The 21,595-nt window shown below is 40.5% G+C and overlaps 2 protein-coding genes and 1 long non-coding RNA gene across 3 annotated transcripts; 1 reads left to right on the top strand and 2 right to left on the bottom strand.

Annotated features, from left to right (window-relative positions):
* Positions 1 to 1,622: 1,622 nt before the first annotated feature.
* Positions 1,623 to 19,400, bottom strand: park (E3 ubiquitin-protein ligase parkin). Its single transcript, XM_022844758.2, has 8 exons — positions 18,961 to 19,400; positions 6,559 to 6,742; positions 5,285 to 5,450; positions 4,918 to 5,064; positions 4,147 to 4,353; positions 2,866 to 3,016; positions 2,457 to 2,697; positions 1,623 to 2,168 (listed from the first exon to the last, which is right to left on the bottom strand). Exons 1-8 carry the CDS (start codon positions 19,231 to 19,233, stop codon positions 2,065 to 2,067), a joined length of 1,473 nt encoding a protein of 490 aa, XP_022700493.1. The 5' UTR covers positions 19,234 to 19,400; the 3' UTR covers positions 1,623 to 2,064.
* Cpsf6 (cleavage and polyadenylation specificity factor subunit 6) lies at positions 8,862 to 17,707 on the bottom strand. The gene is made up of 4 exons (XM_022844757.2): positions 16,970 to 17,707; positions 15,094 to 15,341; positions 13,399 to 14,873; positions 8,862 to 13,153 (listed from the first exon to the last, which is right to left on the bottom strand). The coding sequence occupies exons 1-4, from the start codon at positions 17,235 to 17,237 to the stop codon at positions 12,919 to 12,921; spliced, it is 2,226 nt and encodes a 741-aa protein (XP_022700492.1). The 5' UTR covers positions 17,238 to 17,707; the 3' UTR covers positions 8,862 to 12,918.
* LOC111266915 (uncharacterized) lies at positions 17,873 to 19,546 on the top strand. Its single transcript, XR_002684322.2, has 2 exons — positions 17,873 to 18,638; positions 19,421 to 19,546. It is a non-coding gene; the product is annotated as an uncharacterized LOC111266915 (long non-coding RNA).
* Positions 19,547 to 21,595: the final 2,049 nt, after the last annotated feature.

The raw sequence follows: 21,595 nt of genomic DNA on the forward strand, positions 1-21,595 counted from the left end.
AACTATCATTTAATCATTTTAGGATCGAAATTTCGGTCCTTCCTTGCACGCAAATCATTGCTCTGGTGATCGTACATATACGCATCTAACTGGTGACTGTATCATCATCTCAAGTAAGAGCTGCGTTGTGAGGTAACTATTTCATTGGTTTTAGCGATGTTACGATAGCAGACGCTAGGTCAGTTAGTCATTGTACCTAATCTAGCTCAACTTGTTTCTATATTTATATATATAACGCACTTAAATATAAGTGTTCCTGATTCTTCTATCTCCTTGTGTACTTCCTTCCTCCGCCATACAAAGCTGACCTATTATAATTTTCTCAAATATATTTTACTTTATCAGAATTGCTTTCGTTTTTTTTCTGTCCATACTGTAAAACTGGATGATTAAGTTTCGTCTCTGCCAAACACCTCAGTAAGTGGACATAACCGCCCGCAAGAAACTAAACGGATAATTACACATATATATATTAAAACCAAAGTATAAAATAACTAAGTAGTGAGCAAGATCTATTTGATGCTATGAAAACGTCGTAGGAAAAAGAGAAATACATGGAGCTTTCTTTTTAGGTCGTTCCAATCCTATTTCATCTATTAATGAGTACGATTCCATCTTGCTATGTAAAGACGTAATCTGATGCATGTATATTCATGTACCACCTACATTTATGTATAAGAAATACATAACATACATAAAATTAAATAAAGCTGTTCAAAGAGAACACGACTAACATAAGCGTCTTGCGCGATGCTTGCTTCCGAACAGAGAAGCCAGATGAATAATGAAACTAATTGAGCTATTTATTGTGTATTTAAATGAGGATTAAGCTTTATTTATACCAGGTAGCGATAAGTTTTTAACCTAAAACAGATAGTGACAACGATAGTTTCTTGTTCTTTAGTAGTCTATCCGAAGCTGCGTTAGATCTCTGCGTTATTCACGACCACAGAGCAACCATAGCGGTATCAAGTAGTTAATTCAATCTAAGCGTGTACATCTGCAAGCTGTCAAATTACGTCCAACTACTTAACTGACAGCGAATATATCTCTTTGCACCATATTGCACCATATATTGCACCACGCTGTCAATGGAGTGATTCTACGAGATGGAGAGAAGTTTTGTTTGGCACTGCTACCATATGGCAATGAACGAACGACATACCGCGGTAAATGACATATCGCTTAAATATATGAAGAATGTCTGTATGGCCTGCTGACCGTTACTAAGCGGTGATCCCCTGCATTTGGTTACTTATTTTTCACAGTAACCGTCAGGCGTACCCGCTAGCTAAATAATGAGTTGAAAATTGTCTGACGTCACAGTTTTTATCCACCTTACTAAAGATCACAGTGCAGCATTTCTACGGCTCTTTGCCTTTAACATATTTACATTCAACATGCATACCTGGCAGTTATAATAACCAGCCAAAACCTAATAAATGACAATAGTAAATAAATATGCAACAAGTGATGATTATACCAATACATTAATACATAATAGTAATAATGATACTAATAAATTGACTATCTTAACATTTGGACAGTGAACTCGTTTGTTTTGATGTTTAAACTTTCTCGAATAAATTTAACTATACGTGCGTGAAAGAAGAGGTCGGGTATTGTGCGCAACACTTTATTACAAGTAAAAGATTATTATTATATGCCTAAAATTAATTCAATGAGTTAACATAGTAATTAAGGATAGCATAAGTAATAAAAAAAAGGACTTTCGTTCAATTCTTCACATTATCCATAATATGAGAGTATTCTATACTACAGGTTTGTACTTCCGTTTTATTCTTTTGCTCTCATAATTACTAACAACACCATTGAATGCGTAAAACAAGCTATGCTGGGACAATACTGACTTTTGCATGTTTTACAACCTCTGTTTATAGAATAGACACTGCTTAAGACTCTTTCACTTGAAGAGGTTATTGGTACCCTGAATCCAATAAAATGAAAGTCGCCAAAATATCAAATTTTTTTTGGAGTACCAATATTCTTTAATAGACGGCCCAATCTCCAAAAAATGTAATAGGTTTAGTGTCATTTAAGCACTCAACCAAACCAGTGCGCTCCCTGGCAATCTCGGGTCCATTCGGTCTGACAGATCCAACACCACTCCAAATCGCATCGACCACACTGCATATGCATACAGCCTCCTGCAGTATAGGAAAAATGGTCGCTGTTAAATTGGACGAATTTAGTTAACAAGAAACGTGTGGGAAAATGAGAAGGCGTTTCCAGAAGTAGGTTCTGGCATGACTATTGCCAGAATGTGCTGTCTGAGAGCTCAAGATGATGGTTAGATAAAGATTAATGTTGATAATGATCAACTTAAAAACTTAAAAAATGTCAGCACCTGAGTTTCATATCTATATATGAGTATCATATACATATACATATATATGAGCCATTACTTAAATGAAACCAAAACACGTTGTCCTTACCGGACCGTTCCGTGGGAGTCCTGCACTTTGGACATGGCTTCGTAGTGCCCTTAATTGTTAAGCGAGATGATTTGTCCCAACGCGAACGGTTTGCCCTTTCCTCATCTACCCGAAATATACTTTCACTGCCACCGGGACCAGCCTCGCGTTGTATTGCTAATGTTAAATCCTTTTCCGCTAAATCTTCTTCCTGACATGGCCCTATATGGGCTCCTTGAAGACAGTCTCGGCAGAACACAAACTAAAGAACATAAAACTTATAGCAGCTTTAGCTAGATCAGAAAAGTTTGAGCAAAGATTTTAATTAGATAATGATCTTAATTACGTGTTTGCTTAACGAATATCTACAAAGCAGATAAATTAGAGTGTGCGTATTTTGGTCGAAAGTTTTGTTGAAGAATACACCTACTCCACAGCCTTGTCCTTCGATACGAGAGCAAGTGATTTTGTTGCAACGCGACATTGTTTCGTCAAGAAGAATGCCAGCACCGCATCCAGGCCAAGGACAGAATATTCCACCTGCCTTCAAAATGAAGTCTTCCGTCGCAAACCGTTGGTACCTAAAAAGTACCCAACAATTGGAAAATACTCTTTGAATACACGCTTCAAATTTGTTCAGTAAATTATGCAAGCGACCAATCTGTAAACGTGAGTGGGCAAACCATGAGCGAGCAATGACAGGCAACAACAGGTTTTTCTTTTACACCGCATATATTTCGGCCTTTCTGGTACCTCAAAACAGGCTTTCGCATTAGTCCGGGTTTCACCACAGATTGTGGAACACTTTTTTATTTGCGCATTGTTATCGTATGTGATCAATTTTGCATTACCTATAATCAATTCAAACACTGACCTTTTTGTAGCTAACTTTTTTAAATTGTTGTTTAAATAAAAGCTGTTTAGTGGTGGTAGACTACACTATTTTGGCTACTCACGTGATGGTCTTGCTTAACACTCGCAATAATTGCGGCAATTTATTTTGTAATTGGTTGACTATTTCGAGGAGCGTATTTTACACTGATATTTTTAGAGAGAAAGCGACAAGACCATCTTTGAGCCGTTTCTATCGATAACGCGTCTTGACAAGCACAGCATAGAATTTTATCGGCCTAGGTGCATTTCCTTTTTTATTGTGAGAACATTGTGTAGTGAAACAAATTTTCGCAAAAATTTCACGAATTTTCAAAGTGCTTAACTTAAGCTAAAGTCTGATAAAAAGGCATTCCAACAAATTTAGCATATCTACTGCTCTCAAGCCTCAGCTTTCAAGTGACAGCAATGCAACGTGATTCACACTACATAAGATATGAAACTTTAAAGCCAGCTAAAAAAGAACTAAAAAAATGATCAGTATTTTTTCTCTCAGTGTAAGATATGCACTGTTATATTATTAGGAAAGGATGTTCGTACAAAGTGAATTTGCGTACCCATAAACTGACCGCTATATAAGTATGAAGAAGTGATGAAGCGTCTTGACACATTTAAATTAAAAAGTACTAAAAAATATACTATAGGAAGCCCTCTTATTTTACTTACATACAAGGCAGTCTAAAATGACTTAACTCAAAGAGATTAGCCAAAAAAATGTGTGTTGAAACACAAAAAGGTTCTACTGTGTGCGGTTATTAGATCACTACACAGTAGTACAGTACTATAAACTCTTGTTTTTCAGTTCAAAACACAAACTTACCTGTCATATTGTTGGGCACCGAGAATACGGAAGTGGTGCGGATCTTTTATGAATGAATTGCGGCAATTTACTGGACAGGCAATGGTATATCCCAGTTCCTCAGTCTGAACGAATTTACGTTCGTTAAGACGTGACGTACAATAGTTTACAAAGCATTCAACACATATGACATGTGATGACTCACACGGAAATACCACGACAATTTGGCTATAAAAAAAAGTTGAAAGGCTAAACGTTAGGAGAGCACCAAAAGAGCGACAAAAGAAGGAGTAGAATGAAGTTTTCAGGTATCATACGTATTAACATTAATAAACTTCATGAACTGAACGCAGCGAACGAAATTCAAAAACAGGCTAAACACGCGTTTACTTGACTTAAGATCTTAAGACCTGGCTAAATGTTTCGAGTTTTTCGTTCGGAACTGCCGTGAGACATTATATCACTGAGTCCGAGCATATACGACTGCGTCCACGCCCAGATTTGAACCTAGGTGTGCCCGCTACGTGTTCCTACAATTAGCGCGTTCTCACTAACCTATCGATTATAGAGGAAAAACTTATTCAATGTCATACTTAACGTTAATTGCTTAACACTCTCGTTTGTTTAGTTACGGTGAAACAAATAATTAGCAATTGTTCGTGTTACTCTACTACTAATCGACGGAGAATAAGCCAGATACAGTTTAAATTGGCTATCTGCCCGATATAGACCAGATTTTATGAAAAACTCATACACCTGAATGTTCTAAACAGATAAAAATCAGAAACCCACCTGACATCCTGACACGCAATACAAGGAACCTCTTGGAAATTATTCTTTACGTGTTCTAACGGTGCCGCGGTTTCTGGGTTCGGTGTGTGAGCAGAACATTTAAAAAAGAACTCCGCTTCTCGTCCTGAGCACCCCTCGTTTTGGCAGCTGTTTTATGAATCCAATTCCAAAAACAAACAAACCCACATTGAACTCGTGCTTTTTTTTCCATCTGCATGGTTCTTTTACGACAGTGTACTCCACTTAAATCTACGCAGACATTATTTGTTTCATTTAATTCACGGGAGTATGAACAACCACCAGTCATCCTGATGTAGACTGTACTTGGGTTATTGTTCGCAAAGTAAACAAAGCTAATTCTACTTACGTGCCATTGATTCGTCCTTTAACCAGGACATCGTCCCAGCATGATGGGTCTTGTAGAAGCAGGAGTGTTCCCTGTTGACACGTGGCACACCGGACTCGTAACTTCCCCGGACACAACTGAGCGCATGGTTGCATACAATAGACGAAGAAGTGGATGCGTTGAACATCTATATAGTATGAGGAAGACCAAATTAGACATGTTGCAAACTAGAAGGCCTCAGTCAAGGCGTTCGATACGTACTTGATATATCCTGAATTATCTAATTCAGTAGGAGATCTTGCTTTGTTTATAAGATCATCTTTTCTTTAAAATTAATGTGCTGCATCACAAGGCTTAAATTAATAAGCCAAATCGTGCAAGGTGCGGCTACTCATAATTTACTAAGACATTTTGCCTGATAACAGTTTTTTCACTGTTAGTCTCAACTTAAAACTATTATTCTGGAACAATGAGGCTCGGACTCCAGGGCTCGGGTTTAAAAAATCAGTAAACTTAGTTTTTCAATCTACGATTTGTGAGTGCGGAGTAATTCTGTGACGTGGGGCTATTGTATACGTAAAACAGCGTATTTGAATACACGTAGCCATCGTTTGGTTGCAGGCCCGTTTTTGCAAGTCAAATGACATAAAACGGATGACCCCAAAAAGAAAAAAGTTCCTAAGCTACAGCTGCGCTTGCTAAGAAAATCTTTCTAAATTAATAGTCGGTCTTAACACACAACTAGTGTGGCGATTCACTTGCAAACAATCAGTTGAGCTCTATTAATACGGGACCGTTTCTTTGGAGGAAGGTAAAATGAAAGATATATACGACAATCTCAAAATCTATTTTTTGTTGTTCTCAGGTAGCCTTTTAAAAAAAGACTGCAGCATTTCGCAACCCTACGAGACACCAAATTTTAATGTTTTGAAAGCTGTACATGTGTGTAATTATTTGGCTTTCTTTTTTGAAATAACATAATAAATAAAAACATATAGATTGTGATATCTATTTTAAAACAAGAAAGAAAAAAACTAAGAAAACATATTACATCGATGTGAATCCTAAATTAAAAGCGTAACCTGCAGGCGTTCCTTCAAGTAAAAATTAGACTTCTCTTAAAAACTTTTATCGCAATTTTCTCTGAACTTCAGGTTTCAAAATACGAGTGCAAAATATTATATTTTTATATGTATTTATAAAGAAAAAGAATTGAATAAAAGATAATTGTCAGAACCGTCGAACTTGGTCTAGTCGCCCATAAGGTTGTGAAATTACAGATACCCAGTATTTACCAACAGTAGTGCCCAGACTCTTCCGATCCTTGTCCGTAAGCTGCAACTTTATAATAGAGTTGGACAGGGGACAGGTCGTTTCGGCACTAAATTCAGGAATGCTTATGGAAGTCTGTCGACTCGCTGTTGGTGATTTATGATGCTTGACAGCATGGACAACCGTTTGATCACCCACGTCGAACTCCTGAAATTATCACGGGAATATATTATGTACAATTAGCAGCCCACCAGCGCTTTAAATTTACCTTGGTAAAGTCGCTTGAACCGTAATAAGTGAGTTAAGTGAAAAATCCATTAGGGCACTACGCAGTACGAATTGTGATACAACATATACTCCAACACCGTAGTAGGGGTGGTTTTTTACGTGAATTTTTACAAAGGTGTCAACTTACCTAAAAATCATTGCAGTCTCAATGCACATAATGTAGTTTGCATTCAAAAAAATATCAAAATTCACACGTCTCAGTTCATCTTTATACCTTGATGAAAATCACAGAGATTTTACCACCGAAACTCTAGTTATGTTTTAGTTTCTTAAGAACCTCCAATAAATATTCTTATTGATCGTTTTTGTGTTGTGGACTAACATTGGTGTCTCTCTTGTAACTGTTTGGTTCAGAGTAAATAATTATTGATGATTTACAACGCCAATACGATAATTTCAATTTATTTATTTTACAAAATTGTTGTAGTTGTCCAGTATCCTGCGCTCCGCTTTGAACTTCAATTGTACGCGGTCTTCGACAAGAGATGTGACACCAGTAAAGTGATATGCCTGGGATTATCTCAAGCATTGGAATTTCCTAAGGCCTTTGGTGTACTCAGCAGCAATTGACCTGAAGCTAAGAGTCTATGTACTTCTTGTGTATACAACATACGCGATGCTCTTAAACGTCCTACGTCTGAAGCAGCGTTAGATGGAAGAAACTACCACAAATTGTCTTGTATTTCTTCATTGTCAGTCACCATCCCATCGTAAACATACTATTTACAACACTTCCACTGTTGAATCAGCATAAAGAAATCGTCCTCGAAAATCAGTTTATAGACACCGCTAAACTTATAGCCTTCATTTTTAAACCTTACTGAAAATGGCCACAACTTGTAAGATTCCCACTCTATTAGAAGCACTTGGCTGCCTGCACAAAATGTTCCTATGTGATAATTAAACAACGTATATTGTATACTATGTTATTTGACCTTAGTTTGACTTTCATAGATTTTTCGTTTAAAATAAAAAATATCAGTCTATATGTAACTACTTATGGCCCTGAGGCTGCATTCTTAACCCTTGATTTATCACCTCAGTAGTCTACACAGTCTTGTTCAGCAATGAATTCTTGTATCTAATTATCTATAAAAACATTATTGAGAAAACGTTATCAGGTCATCCAGTTTTTTAAAATGATTTACAGTGTCCCTATTTGCGTAACAGAATTAAAAAGCTTGGGTTCACCAAAAGTATTAAGCAGTAACAGTAAATCATTAAATGTGGGAGTTTTGTAAAGGTAGCCACAGTGAAATCTGCTTGATGAAGTGAAGTGCGAAAAAATAACAAGTCAATTGCATTAGGATTTTAATGCGCTCATCCTTCATATGTGAGCGAATTTTGAATTGGTAAATTCTTCCTAATATAATTGATTTCTAACACATTTTTGGACATCTTTTTTGGCTACAACTTCTACATCAGGCGCACCCTTCGAAGCAGTGCCATACGAGTTAACTCGACATGGGTTTAGTCAAATATAACTGCATTAATTTTAGAGGCAAGCTCGAAATCCATATCATAGGAACTTCAACATATGAATTTCGAGATTCGAATTGGAGACGAGATGGCGATTCCCTTTTGACCAGATCATTTTGATAAAAGCCAGCTAATGGAAGACATTAAGTGGACTCCGGACGTCATGGAAGCTGTTCACCAGATCCTGAAATTATGAAGTTAGCTTCATAGATTAATAACATTAATATTTGGATGAAAAGCAAGCCTGCTTCCAGCTGCGACTATTGCTACTTACAACTTCAGTTTCGAAGCATCAAACTCATTAGTACCTATAACATTTCCGAAGATAAATAGTTGCTATAATCAGCTACAATATGCTATGGTGTATACCTACTTTATACGGTGAGAATTCATCCTGTGATCTCGAATATAGTTATTCTGATTACTCGTAAGCCACAGTCGATCATAGTGATGGAATTTTTCTGCCTAAATTTGATTAGCTTTTATCATCAAAACGTTCTGCTGGAAGAGCACCTATCAGACAGCTCGTACCCTTTTTACGTAAAGGTATAAATCAAAGTGACACTTGGCAATATTTATTATTGCAATATCACAGCACGTCATTGGATGATACAGTTGTCTTGTTGTGTTGACCCTTTTTTGTGCTTTTGCCTCTTTGGAAACCAAAGAATGTCGTTGACAGAAAGACTTTACTATATTGTGTTCACGCTATTTCACGCTATATTGTGAACCAGAACTAATCATCAAAGCCTTATATAGTTTCCATTCGTATCCTCCAACTCTAGCGCACTTTTTCACCCATATTCTCTGATGGCTTTCCGGAAAGCATTCAGATAGCAGAACCACATCCGTTGTCCTTCTGTCATTAACCGACAATACCCTTTGTCATTAACAGCGATATCATTTTGAGATCATCCCGGATACACTTTCGAGAGAAGCAATATCGGGCCGTTGACGTTTCTTTTTATCAGCAGTGTATAAGAAATGGCAAACCCCGCTCACCTGTATTTGTTATAATTACTATGTACACTTGCTTTTGCGTACCGCGCGCTGCATCATACAGGGTCGCTACTAATTAACTGCCAATGAAAGCAGATTTTCTTTTTAATCATTATTATTTGATACCATCAAGATTACTTAATGAGCTTAATGAGTGAGTAGGCCGAAAGTGAAACTTGTGGCTGAATGGCTATTTAGCCCCCGAACTTCTGATCTTTCTTTTAATACAGAGGTCAATCCTATAAGCCATCTTGGCAATGTCACATTTACTCATTAAGAGCGGTGGCACACTCGTTTAACTGCGTAAAGGTCACGCAGGTAAATCAAATGTTACATCGAAGTCGTCATATGTACATTTAGATAAGTCATTGCATACCTGGGATACCGTGACTATTCATTTATGGTCTCTGAATGAATACCCAATTATCTCCAAGGGTATATATGTATACAATTTGGCTAGAACAAATTTGCTTGGCACAATAAAATGATGAAAAACAAAGAATACAGTCAATATATGTTATTACGTGTCGAATACGGCACGTATAACAAATGATGCGCGGCCTAACGACATACAACTTCGTGTAGAAATTACTCCAAGGGACTTCGCCTAAAAGGTGCCAGCAAATAGTGCTCAACAACCAGAGATCTGTGATCGTTTCCCACATCTTAAGTACTGGCTATTCATAATTTCTCGCTGTAATAAATATCCAAAAGCATCAAAAAAGTAAACAAAGAAATATGAAGGCGAAATCCTAAACAAAGAAATGCGAATCCTAAGCGTGGTCGGCTGAAAACTGAGAGAATCGGATATCCAACTTATTTTTCCAATCTACTCAAAACTTGCCATTACAAAATGGCGTGATGTTCACAATAGCTCATTTTTCAACAAAGATAAGGCAACTTCATGGCCATAATGAGCAAAATTTTTTCCCGGTCCGTGTGAAAATCTCAGTTTTTAGCCGGCAACGTACAAACACTTATATATAGTCATACATAATATGAATAATAATCTACATAAATTATTAGCTTATACCTATTTTACAGTTGAGGTACTTCATAGGAATTGATAGTCGGCGATAATTCAAATACTGTTTGTCTACGTATTTTCAACGCGGAGTACAGTATTCTAATTATCAACTGACCAGGAATGCTATGTGTTTGATCGCTTCAAAGTAACAGATTGTAACTGAAGACTTTGTTGTTAATATTGTATTCTACTACATAGACATAATATGATGTTGAGCTTTTTTATCTTCGAGCTACCATTCCTGCTGTAGCTCATACTAACTACGTAATTTACAAGATAAATTGGCTACTATCTATCTAGGAAATGTCTGTGGGGTATAAATAGACAAATTAAACTAACTTATGAAGCACAAAATATGTACATATCATGCTTATGATGTCATCTGAAGTACAGCCGCTTCTTTACAGATTCCAGATACAAGCGGCATTGTCCTCGGTTTTTGCCTGACTAAAGGCACCACAGTAACACACGCTTGTCGAGTTAGCAATGCCAACTGCTATGTCACACCCTACATAGGATATTGGTGCTGTTTTATGATACTTACATTGTTGTGCTCTCTGACTCATAATTCATTCCGAGGCTTCTAGACCTCTGCTACCCTGTTGACAATGATACCGCTTTCTTAACAAATTTTGCGTTAAGTAATCGTCATGCGAGGTATCATTTAGAATACACTTAGATCTCATTTAAGTTTTTTTCACTTGCTTTTCATTTTTACTTGCTCTGTTTTCAAAATGAAACAGACGACTGTAGGATGGCTACACTCGCAAGCTAAACTTTCCTACATCCTTTCGTACACAACTTCTGTAATATGTGCCTATAAATATTCAAATGGTTATTCGCTTCGCCATGACTGCTACCTCGACGAATTAGCAAGAACAATGTTCCAAATATACGTAATTAACTTTTCAAATTTTGCGCGTGTACACTTTTCTATCATACAGTCGATTCAACACATGCATATCAAAATAATGAAAAATTAAACCAAAGCCGAATTACTAAAAACGTCGCAACGAAAGAAAAAAGATAGTCTGTCCTTATACTAGCATTTCTCCCAAAGCTACGTGTGCTTATTGTTGGTCAGTTATGAAACAGACGTTTGCAGAATTTCAATCAGATAAAAAAACACAACATAGTACAGCATATAGAAGTAACGTCCCACAGGTTAGTTTTCATCCTAGAAGAGAAGAACTGCGTTGGTGTGAAGGACTTGGCGCGTAGATCTTCTTGGGTTGGCACAATAGTTAGTAGGTCAGCCAAATTACTCGTTAATTGTAGATAACAATAAAAATATTCTCTGCTCGTAGAATGCGTATTAATGGTAGTGGTCGTTGAGAACACTCTGTAGTAGCAGTAGATAAACACAAGACGATGAGTTTGACGTTGCCTATTCAAAAACAGCCACGCCAGTAGGTCGTCAACAATCGCCTGGCGATCATGCTGAAGCTGTAGGCGCTTCGGCATAACCTGCTTGACATATAACAACACAATTTCACCAGTGGACGATAATATAGATTTTGCCTTTATTCCTCGTTTCCGTTCGCCTTTAGCCTTTCCATATGGTTTTGCTTTGTTTTGGCGTTGCTTCAAGCACGCTAATACTTGAATTTCAAGAAATATTTAGCATTGGTGATGATGCTTGTTGTTATTGATCTTTCTTATTCATAAGTATTCGTATCTGTAAAGTTATAGTTTGTGTTATTAATAATAGCAATAAACATCAAATGTGAGACGCTTCGCGTTAGGCGTTCTTGAATGTATTCATGTGTATGTATGTCTATATATTTAAATATATATATATATATATACTTATATATGCGTGTTTGTATTCGTTAAGTCGGTGTATGTCGTGTTTGTGGTATGTAGGATCGTACGTCGGAATCTTCCAGTCGACAACAGTAGCGTTCTTTTTATCCTTGTTTACTGCTGAAGTGTAGATAATTCTGTAGGATTTGCCATCCTTCCTCAAGCAGATGCTGAAGTCGCTGGTCAGCTTTACCCGCGGAAATTTCCTCTGTACGTCAGGTGAGACTCCACTTCAAGATATGTCTCCCACATGCGAATGGAGAGTCGTCTGCAGAAACTCCTGCTGCTCTGATCACGAATACCGTCATCGTTGTAATGCAAAACCATCAAAATTACCTGATCATCCATCGGTTGAAGGCGGCAGCGATTTACCCCACAACATGTTTTTTGCGAACCAATCAAAATCTATTACCGTTCGTTTTTCCCTTATTTTAAGTTGTTTCCTTTTTCTGAATATTGATGATAATATATCAGCTGAACTCAATCAAGATGCAGTTGTCGTCGATCTTGTGGTTGTTGTTGTTGCTGCTGCTGCTGCAATGTTGATGTAAACGCTGAAATCGTTTTCTTTTTTGTCGTAGCTTCTGCTGCAGATACTCTTACTGTAGTAGTTGATGATGTCGTAGCTGTCGGCGTCGTCGTTGTCGCGGATGTAGGGGTTAAAACTCCGGCTGGCGTTGAACTTTGTAGCTGATGTGGGTGCTGCCGCTGCTGCTGGAGTTGGCTGTTTCTGTTGTGTTACTGCTGTTGTTAAAGTTGTTTAAGTCGATTTCTTCGGTTTTGTTTATCGCCGATCATCATGTCGGCTACTTCGCTCTTTTTCGCGGTACCTATCCTCTCTGTCGTCCCTTGAACGTTCTTCCCTACCACCCCCCCGTGAATCCCGTTCCCTATCCCTCTCCCTTTCGCGTTCTTCTCGGTAACGCTGCTCCTCACGGTCGGGGTCCCTCTCCCGGTAATCCCTCTCGCGGTGGGATCCTGATGACGAGTACCGGTCATCGTGATAACGATCGCGTTCCCTATTTAATATAGAGTAGAACAAATACCGCGTAAAACAAACAAACCGAAAAACAAGCACAAGAGAAATAAAAATTATTCAGTTAGTAATACATTTTGCTTTGCTTGAAAATTTCGTGGTCACCTGATGACCGATGAGCCCAACTATTATAAGTATGTACGGGATCAACACCTTGTGGATTCTGATTTAAACATTAGACTTGAAGTTTGAAGATCGAAGTTAGAGTACCATAGTGCATACACTGACCTGGACCTGTCGCGTTCGCGCTCTCTGGTCTCAGGTTGTCTTCCACTGTCGCGGTACTCCCTATCGTAATCCCTCTCGCGTGACCGCGAGCGTTCTCGGCGTCTCCCAGAATCCCGAGAATCTCGGACTTCCCTTCGTTCCCGTTCGCGACGTTCCATTCGCTCCCGTTCAGCTCGGGAATCCCCCCTCGACGGCGAACGAGACCGACCGCGTTTTTCGCCGCGAGATGAGGAAGACGACCCATAGCTCTTCGACTCAATGCCGTGTAATGTGTCTTGTAGGCTGGCGATGATAATCTTACAGCGTTCGTCGTTTGCCACTTTCGAGGATTTGATCATTGAGATCGCCGTCACTAGGCTTTCGACAGCTGCAGCAAAGTTGCCGGCAGCCGCTTCACTTACCGCACGCGAAATTGCTGATGAGCTGATCGCACGATGACGGGCCATCGTGTCTTCGAATTCTTGATCACTTATGGCTGGCGGAGGAGCCAGTTCGCCAGGCGGGAATTCTGTCCCGAATGGCGGTGGCGGTCCGGGGAAGAACGCCGGATTGAGATGTGCACCCGGCACTCCGGGCAAAGGCGGTGGAGGCCGGCCAGGAACGGGCGGTGCCCCTATGGGCGGCATACCTGGAGGCGGTGCGCCAATTGGTGGTGGCATCGTCGGCGGCAGAGTGCCAGGTGGTGGAAGGCTGTACGGTCCAGCGGGGGGCGCACCCGGCGGTGGAGGAAGATTACTTGGTGGTGGGGGCATTATGGGCGGGGCACCGGGGGGAGGACCTTGGAAGGTAGGCGGTGGTGGGCCTCTGGTATTAGGTGCTGGCCCATTGTTGGTCTGTTGCTGGAATCCCATCGTCGGGGGTCCAGCAGTATCGTTCCAGTGGCTTGTTACGCTATCAACAAACCGACCACCTCCTCGGCCCCCCCGGTCCCCACGTCCACGACCCCGGCCCCGGAAACCGCCGCTGTCACGGAATCCTCCATCTCGGAAGCCGCCCCCATCCCGGAAACCACCTCCATCTCGAAATCCACCCCCTTCTCTAAAACCTCCTCCGGCACCGTCACGACGATCATCTCTAAAACTGTCATTCTCTCGAAAACCACCCTCTCTATAGCTATCCCCTGCGCCTCGGAAGCCACCTCGGCCACCGTCACGGAAACCGCCTCGACCGCCCCGGAACCCGCCGCGACCCTCACGAAAATCGCCCCCATCCCGGAAACCACCACCCTCACGGAAACTACCTCCATCCCTAAAGCCGCCACTATCGCGAAAGCTTCCGCTATCCCGAAAACCACCGCCGTTGTCGCGGTTATTGAACCTGTCCCCAGCCCCACCATTGTTATCGCCGAAGCGGTTGTTCTCTTCACGGAAACCTCCTCGGCGTTCCCCACGATCACCTACACGTGGACCATCATGATCCATGCCACCAGCTGATCCGTCGCGAGACGGTGGATCGCCAGGTTTACGGCATGCAGCCTGTAGAAGATATCGAAACCAGAATTAGTAAAAACCTATTGTCAACGCCTTTTTTCCAATTAATATCGTCCTTTATCTTATACCATCAAACGCAATGCCAAACAGATTGAGCAATCAGTGCTCAGTGCGTATTCAATACAGCAAACAACGTTGTTATGGTTATGTACAAGAAAATGCATCTGTAATAAATTGACGCGTACTAACTACATAAATAACCCACCTCAAATTGGTTCAGGCTTTGTCTCGTACAGGGTGTAACGATAGGATTGTGTCCATGCAACTCTTCTTTAGGGAGGAGCTCTAATAGTGTTTTGAACGACGCTTCCGATCCAAGGGTAACTACGCAGAATCCTTTGCTCTGTCCGTTTGAGCGATTCTCGAAGAACTTCACATCGATCATGTCTTGAACACCCACCTTTTGGATTGCATCAGTTATATCTTGATCTGTTGTCCACCAGGTCAGGTTACCTGCAGATCGAGATTTGTTAACGCGGCTTTTCTTGCCAACGGAAAACGCTTTGCTATTGTTACTGATATACACGTATGCACTAGATGTTTCCTGCGATATTTACTCCACGACTAGTTTGCCGCGTTTTACTTTGTTGCAGCAGATTTCTTTCTTTTGCTGCCTAACTTCAGTCTGTCATACTGTAATCTTCCTGATAGAAATTTCACACAGCCGTAGTCAAATGTTGTCTAGTTATAGAGATAGGAGGAGGCTGATATTTCATTCGCTTAATGCTAGCTGCGTGAGGCGATAAATATTAAATATGTGACCAACCGCTAAAGCTCTGGTGAAACCGAAGTAGCGCAAGGATCCAGGTAATGGATATTAGTACATATTTCATATAATGCTGTCGCTTAACACCGTTGCATCCACACATTTATAACTAAATTATTCTATTACTATAATAAAGAACTAGCCTCAGGCTCCATGTGCTAAAACTAACATTCGCTACTTACTAATTAATTGATAATATGTGATTACATCAGGAGCACAGCTTTCTGTTTCTTTTTCCTTTTGGAGTCTGTAAACCATACCCTATATTGCCTTTGTCTGGGTAGCTAACCATTGTTGCCATAAGCAAAACTACATTATTTTACGACTAAAAATCTCTAGCGTAAATGCAAGTGTGATATTTATCTATTACTGTTAGTACAGATAATTATCATCATATATCATATCCTAGAATCGTATAATGCAGCGAAGAAACTGACTATGCGTTTACATTTGATGTGAGAAACAGTATATTATTCCTGATGATTAAGCAATCATCTGAATAATATTCGCTTGGCACTCAGTGATAATTTTCTAGCTTATAATATAATCGACCGAAGACAATTCTTCCAATTGAATGGAACGATGCCTATAGGAAAATGAAACATAAACATGGCCGCACAAAAATGTCCACTCAAAACGTACAACAGATATGCTAACGTTGTTAAAAAGTGACACTTCTGCTATATGTAATACGCGTATGGCCTAATGCATAAACAAATGGTTTCGTCAGTAAAACTAATTAGTAAGCCTCACTGAGGTACGTTTGATTTGATCCAACGCACCATGAGTTAATACTGATTGCCCATCATATTCAGCAATCCCCCCCCCCCCCCTCTCCTTCTCTCGCCCTTTCGACCCAGCGTGGGAACGCAACGGTTTAAAGCTCTCTTGTACAGGTCACTTTTTTGCCCGGAGTGTAATATATATTTCGTACGTTATAACACTGCATTCAAAGCTGAAATACGATGAAATAGCCTGAAGGTCCACCACGAAATTAACCCTCGCGTGACTAACTGGTAAATACTGAAGCGCGTGGGTATTACTATTAGGTATGTGGATCAGTATATAACATACACGAAATGATGAAACAATTGATAATAATATATTCTTTATAGGACACTGTCTCTTTTCTATATATATATATATATATATATATATATATATATATATATATAGTACTATCTATGTATATGTAGTGTAAAGGCCGCGTATACATACACTAACTGCTAGTTCGCAAAGATATGATACCGCCGGACTGCAGAAGGACCAGCAGTTCCCTCAGATTTCGCACAAATACTCAGAATGTAATACTCACCAATGTACATAGCGACGCGTTTAGCGCGCCCGTCCGGGCCGGCGGCAAGCAGAGGTCCTCCGGGCGGTGTATCGAGTAGGCCATTTTTCTTGTCCTTGCCGGTGATGCCCGCAACCGCCGAGTCCTTGTCGGCCTTTGACGAGGAACCGCTTGGGGCGATCACATCATCGTAAAGATCAACATTATCAAGGCCTTCATCGTACGCGCCCCCGCCGAACTCGTTGTCGAGTTCGGCGTCGGCGTATAGGTCGATGTCGCCGTCGGCCATCTTACAACATCACCGAGCCGCCGAACAACAGCAGCAGCAGCAGCAGCAGCAGCAGCAGTAGTAGCAGTAGTAGCAACGAAGTACAGTGGCCAAATGAACGGACGAACGTGTAGCGCGACAGCAGCAGAACTGGCACAAACTATAAGCAGCCGAAGAACACAGTAACGGCACGAGAGCGGAGCCGAATCGGGTCGTGTGGTGACGCGAAGTACACGATACGAACTACTATGCTCTCGTCTCCAGTAACCAGACGCAAACACGGGAGACAACCACAGCAAATGACCTCTACCCGAATTAGCAACGCTAAAAGCTGCCAACAACAATTGCAGCACTATTTGTAGTAGCAGTCGAAGTACTAGTAGTATAAGAGGTTGTTGCGAAAGCCAGTGGCCCAAAAACGAAAGGCTCACAGTGACTCGAGCCGCCTGCCTTGAGCACACCTCACCGTCGTTAGCACAACAGCACGCACCGCATCACAACCCACACACTACGCAACGCAGCAGCACCATTAAACGCTCTGCTCACTCACTCGCTCACTACCAACCAACCAGGCAGCCAGTTAGCCTCAAGTAACGGCGGCGACGGCGGCGGCGACAGCAGCGCCAGGCGCAGCCAACAGTTAGCAGACAGCATAGTCGCATCCAGCCCGCCGGTGCTATGGCGGCCGCCAGGCCTCGAACAGGCAATAATTGAGCCGCGCTCTGCCACTGAGCAACGCTAATCCTCTGCTCCAGCGGCTGTTGTGTGTCGATTGAAAGGGTGAATGCTGTGTTAGGAACGGCGGCCAGAGCAGACATAGCGGCTGACCGAGAGCTGCCAATGGGCCTCGTGCTAGACAGGCGCCCAATGATCAGAAACCCTTGCTGCAGCAACGGTGCTTCTAGCCGACAGCGCATGGCAGACTCGCATATCGATGCAGCCCACTGAGCTAAGCTGGCCGTACTGGAGCCGCCGTTCCCCGCTGCGGCGGTGTGAGCACGAAAAATTGCTTTAACTTCTATTCCGAACGCAAGGAACGCTGCTTGAGGCGATCAGTAGATACAGTGCGAAGATCGCAGAAAAATAGGCAGAAAAAAAGATGACGAAGAAGAACGTTCTCTTGTGGTCTTGCGGTAGAGTAAAAAAGTGGCCGCGGGAAAATTAAAAAAAGGCCGCTAAAATTGGAAATATATTTTCACGCTGCTATGCTGATTTGTTTCGGTTTTTACGCCGTCTTTAAAAATCACGATGACGCAAATGACGATGACGACGACGACATATGCGACGATTAGTGTTTGATGTATACAAAATGGGGGTGACGCACAATAGAATAGAGAGCGCGCGCGCGCTCCATAAATTACCGCGTAAATAAAAAAAATAGTCACAGTGGTATGATGTTGCTTTTCTAAAACAAAGCTCGACGTAAGTTTAAAATGATAGAAAATATTTATTTTTTTTATACTGTTAGTTAAAGGAAAACTTGTTTATTGATGATCTCATGTTTGTCTGTTACACTTTAACCTTTACTCAAATGTGCGATTTGATTTTCCCTGATGATGGCGCTGATATCAGTACTATGAGGCAGCGAGGCAATACTGAGTAACCATTCGAAGACATGATAGTTTCACTCCGATGGTTTATCTAGTGATAATGATATGCGCGCGTTTACGTGGCTATATTATGTCTATAATAACCCGGTCAATAGTTATACTATCTAGTTTTTTTTTATGTATTTTACACCAACCTGTAAGACCGTTTGGTCTAGAAGTTCTTTGCCGGCGAAGATGATTCGAAGCTCCTCTGGGGGTATGTTTAGATCGCTACTAAGGTGCTGCTTAATTTTCTGCACTGTCATTTCCGGCGTAATCTTTACCGGTATCGTTAGATCCCTACTAAACTTCACATTGATCGTTAACTCCGGCTCAGCAGGTGTCCCGCGAAGCATTTTACCGAACGTAATCAGGTCGATAAATTTTACCAAGAGTTCAAGTAACCACTGCACCCAGCTATTTGCCATATAGTTGAATAGCCGTCGTGTGTCGCAGAGCGCCTTCTCCTGAATAATAAAGAGTTTCTAAAAAAAAGCGCTTAGTAACAACATTCACGGAGACTAGAACAAGAGACTGTGCAAACAAAGGACTTATATCGCATAATGGGAGATTCTGTATTGAACTGCCCTTACATGTGTTCTGGTTTTCCTATAGGTAAACAGTGGCCAACAGCTGATCGTCGATGGCGCCAAAAATTGAATCTACCAAGACAGACTCTCGAGTATCAATCAGTGACTAACATGATGAAACATTCGGAAATATATGATGTAGATCTATGAATCCGAAACGCTATCTTGTATTTATCGGCTAAGAAGGATCAATGCTTTGTGACTTCCAAAGTGCTTGAACGAGAGACGCGTCAAATGTTTGTAATCTTTATAGAGATGCTTGCTTTTTTCTGGCTTGTACTAAGGCAGGCGCATACCATTTAGGTAAAGAGAGAAAGGGAGGGTACGTCCGTGCACTGTGCTCCGGATTGTTTATTGCATACTATAGTTAAAGCTGTAACCCAGATGCTTCTTTTTTCATCAATTTTGGCGATTCTAGCCAGCGTCATTTACGCTAAAATTGTTCTTATCCGAAATACGACACGGTTTTAAGGGAGTTGTTAAAAAAACGTTGAGAATAATCTGTATGCAATTTTACCCATAATATCTTTTTACCCCAGGTACTGCTGTCATCAACTTCATCAAATTCATCAAATTCAACGTTTTGAGAAATGCGACTCATCAAATTGACAATATAGATCGGCGTTCAATAAGTATGATATCCTTTCCAGGTAAACTCATTTTATTCTTTTCAGGGTTAGTTTAACTCAATGTTTATAACATTCAAGATCATTTTTACAATTGCAATGAAGTGAAAACATCTGCTGAATGACATATCCATCGATCATTCCTGGATTAATTACTGCATTTCGATCAGTCATAGGATATGACGCCGAAGAGGTGGTCTAAACAAACTTGTTGTACGACACTTTTCTGCAGTTCAAGATGCCAGTGTTTCTATCAACTCGGCACTGTAACCAAAGTCGCCCTTTCATTTGTTCGATGCCGTTCCCCTTCCATAACCTTTTCTAAAGAGCACACTGACTGATCTGTGCCCCGTTTGTTGTAACTGTACGTTCTAGGCAGGTCTGAGCCGCTAGTGGTTGCTCAAATTGTCCCTTGAGTGCGGCGTAGCACGTGCTTCCATCTGTCCTAAACTCAGGTCGTAAGTCTTGTAATGAAGCAATTGGTTTTTTTGCAATCTCCAGTGTTCTCGCCAAAACCTCACAAAAATGCACTAAAAGGAATTACATATTGGAGCGCATGTTTATGCTCTGTTTTACTCAAAAGCGTCTTTGACCACAGCAGCTTGCTCTTTCATTTGGAGTCTTGAGGTGTAGGCACCTCTTCTATGGTTTTAGATCTCCAATTTTACATCTTTGGAATGATTACAGTAGTCGCGAGTAGTTGCTTTGCGAGTCTTCTTGCCCCGTGTAGCAAACGAAAGCTTGATGACTTTTTTTTTGTCTGTTATTATTCCTTTACTAGCCTCTCATAACATTTAGTCAACTTGTGGTTGCAGATAGCCAAAGACATCATCTAAATGTTTATCAAATTTCGTTAGCTAAGCGAATGTAGCTTAAAAAGGACTCAATATGTTTAATAGCTTTTTTTGTAAAAAATCCCAATCAGATAAAGATAAAAACAATTTAGTAAGAATTTACTCGCAAATCTTTCTGTTTCATTTAAGCTATAAGAATTCACATCTAAATGTGCTCAACACTGAAGCTGAAATAGGTTTGACTGCGAAACAGATTTATTGCGACTATCCTAATGGTGAAAAGTAGTCAATTATATGTAAAGAAATCAATCAGATGAGTTTGTTTAAGCACCTATTTTTCACAGACATCACGAAAGATATGACGCGTTCAATATAGATAAGCCATTCCTTTAAAGAAACCACTTATTCCGGGGTAACTGGGAAAAAGTAAGCAATTTGATTTTTGTTTCTTGTTTTTATAAGCACCAGCATACAGAATTAGCATGAAGAGCTTTAAGATATCTAGAAACAGTAGCACATTTATCTCTATGTTTGAAAATCACAAAAATTAGGTCGCTGCAGTTTATCACATTTGTATCATATTCAACACGTGTTTGCTAATTTGCTACGCACGTAGTACACTGACGTGCTTTCTATGACATCTATGTGTGAAAATGTCGTACTGGCTGCTTTTCATTTAACGCAAGCAAAGAATATGTACGTTAGTTCACTGGCTTTAATATCGTTCCATTTCCAGATTACTTCAGTCGATATTCTTATCTAAGTTGAAATAGAATGTGA

The sequence above is a fragment of the Varroa jacobsoni genome, unplaced genomic scaffold, assembly GCF_002532875.2.
Source record: "Varroa jacobsoni isolate VJ856 unplaced genomic scaffold, vjacob_1.0 scaffold_1127, whole genome shotgun sequence".
Lineage (NCBI taxonomy): Eukaryota > Metazoa > Arthropoda > Arachnida > Mesostigmata > Varroidae > Varroa > Varroa jacobsoni.

Excerpts from the sequence above, each read along its gene's own strand:
- Cpsf6 (XM_022844757.2), bottom strand. The coding sequence starts at position 17,237 with ATGGCCGACGGCGACATCGACCTATACGCCGACGCCGAACTCGACAAC. Across the intron at positions 15,342-16,969 it reads ACGCGTCGCTATGTACATTG|GTAACCTGACCTGGTGGACA; the intron begins GTGAGTATTACA and ends CTCGATCTGCAG. Across the intron at positions 13,154-13,398 it reads CGCGAACGCGACAGGTCCAG|GGAACGCGATCGTTATCACG; the intron begins GTCAGTGTATGC and ends TATATTAAATAG.
- park (XM_022844758.2), bottom strand. The coding sequence starts at position 19,233 with ATGGCAAATAGCTGGGTGCAGTGGTTACTTGAACTCTTGGTAAAATTT. Across the intron at positions 4,354-4,917 it reads ATTGCGTGTCAGGATGTCAG|CCAAATTGTCGTGGTATTTC; the intron begins GTGGGTTTCTGA and ends TTTTTTTTATAG. Across the intron at positions 2,169-2,456 it reads GACTCCCACGGAACGGTCCG|GAGGCTGTATGCATATGCAG; the intron begins GTAAGGACAACG and ends CCTATACTGCAG.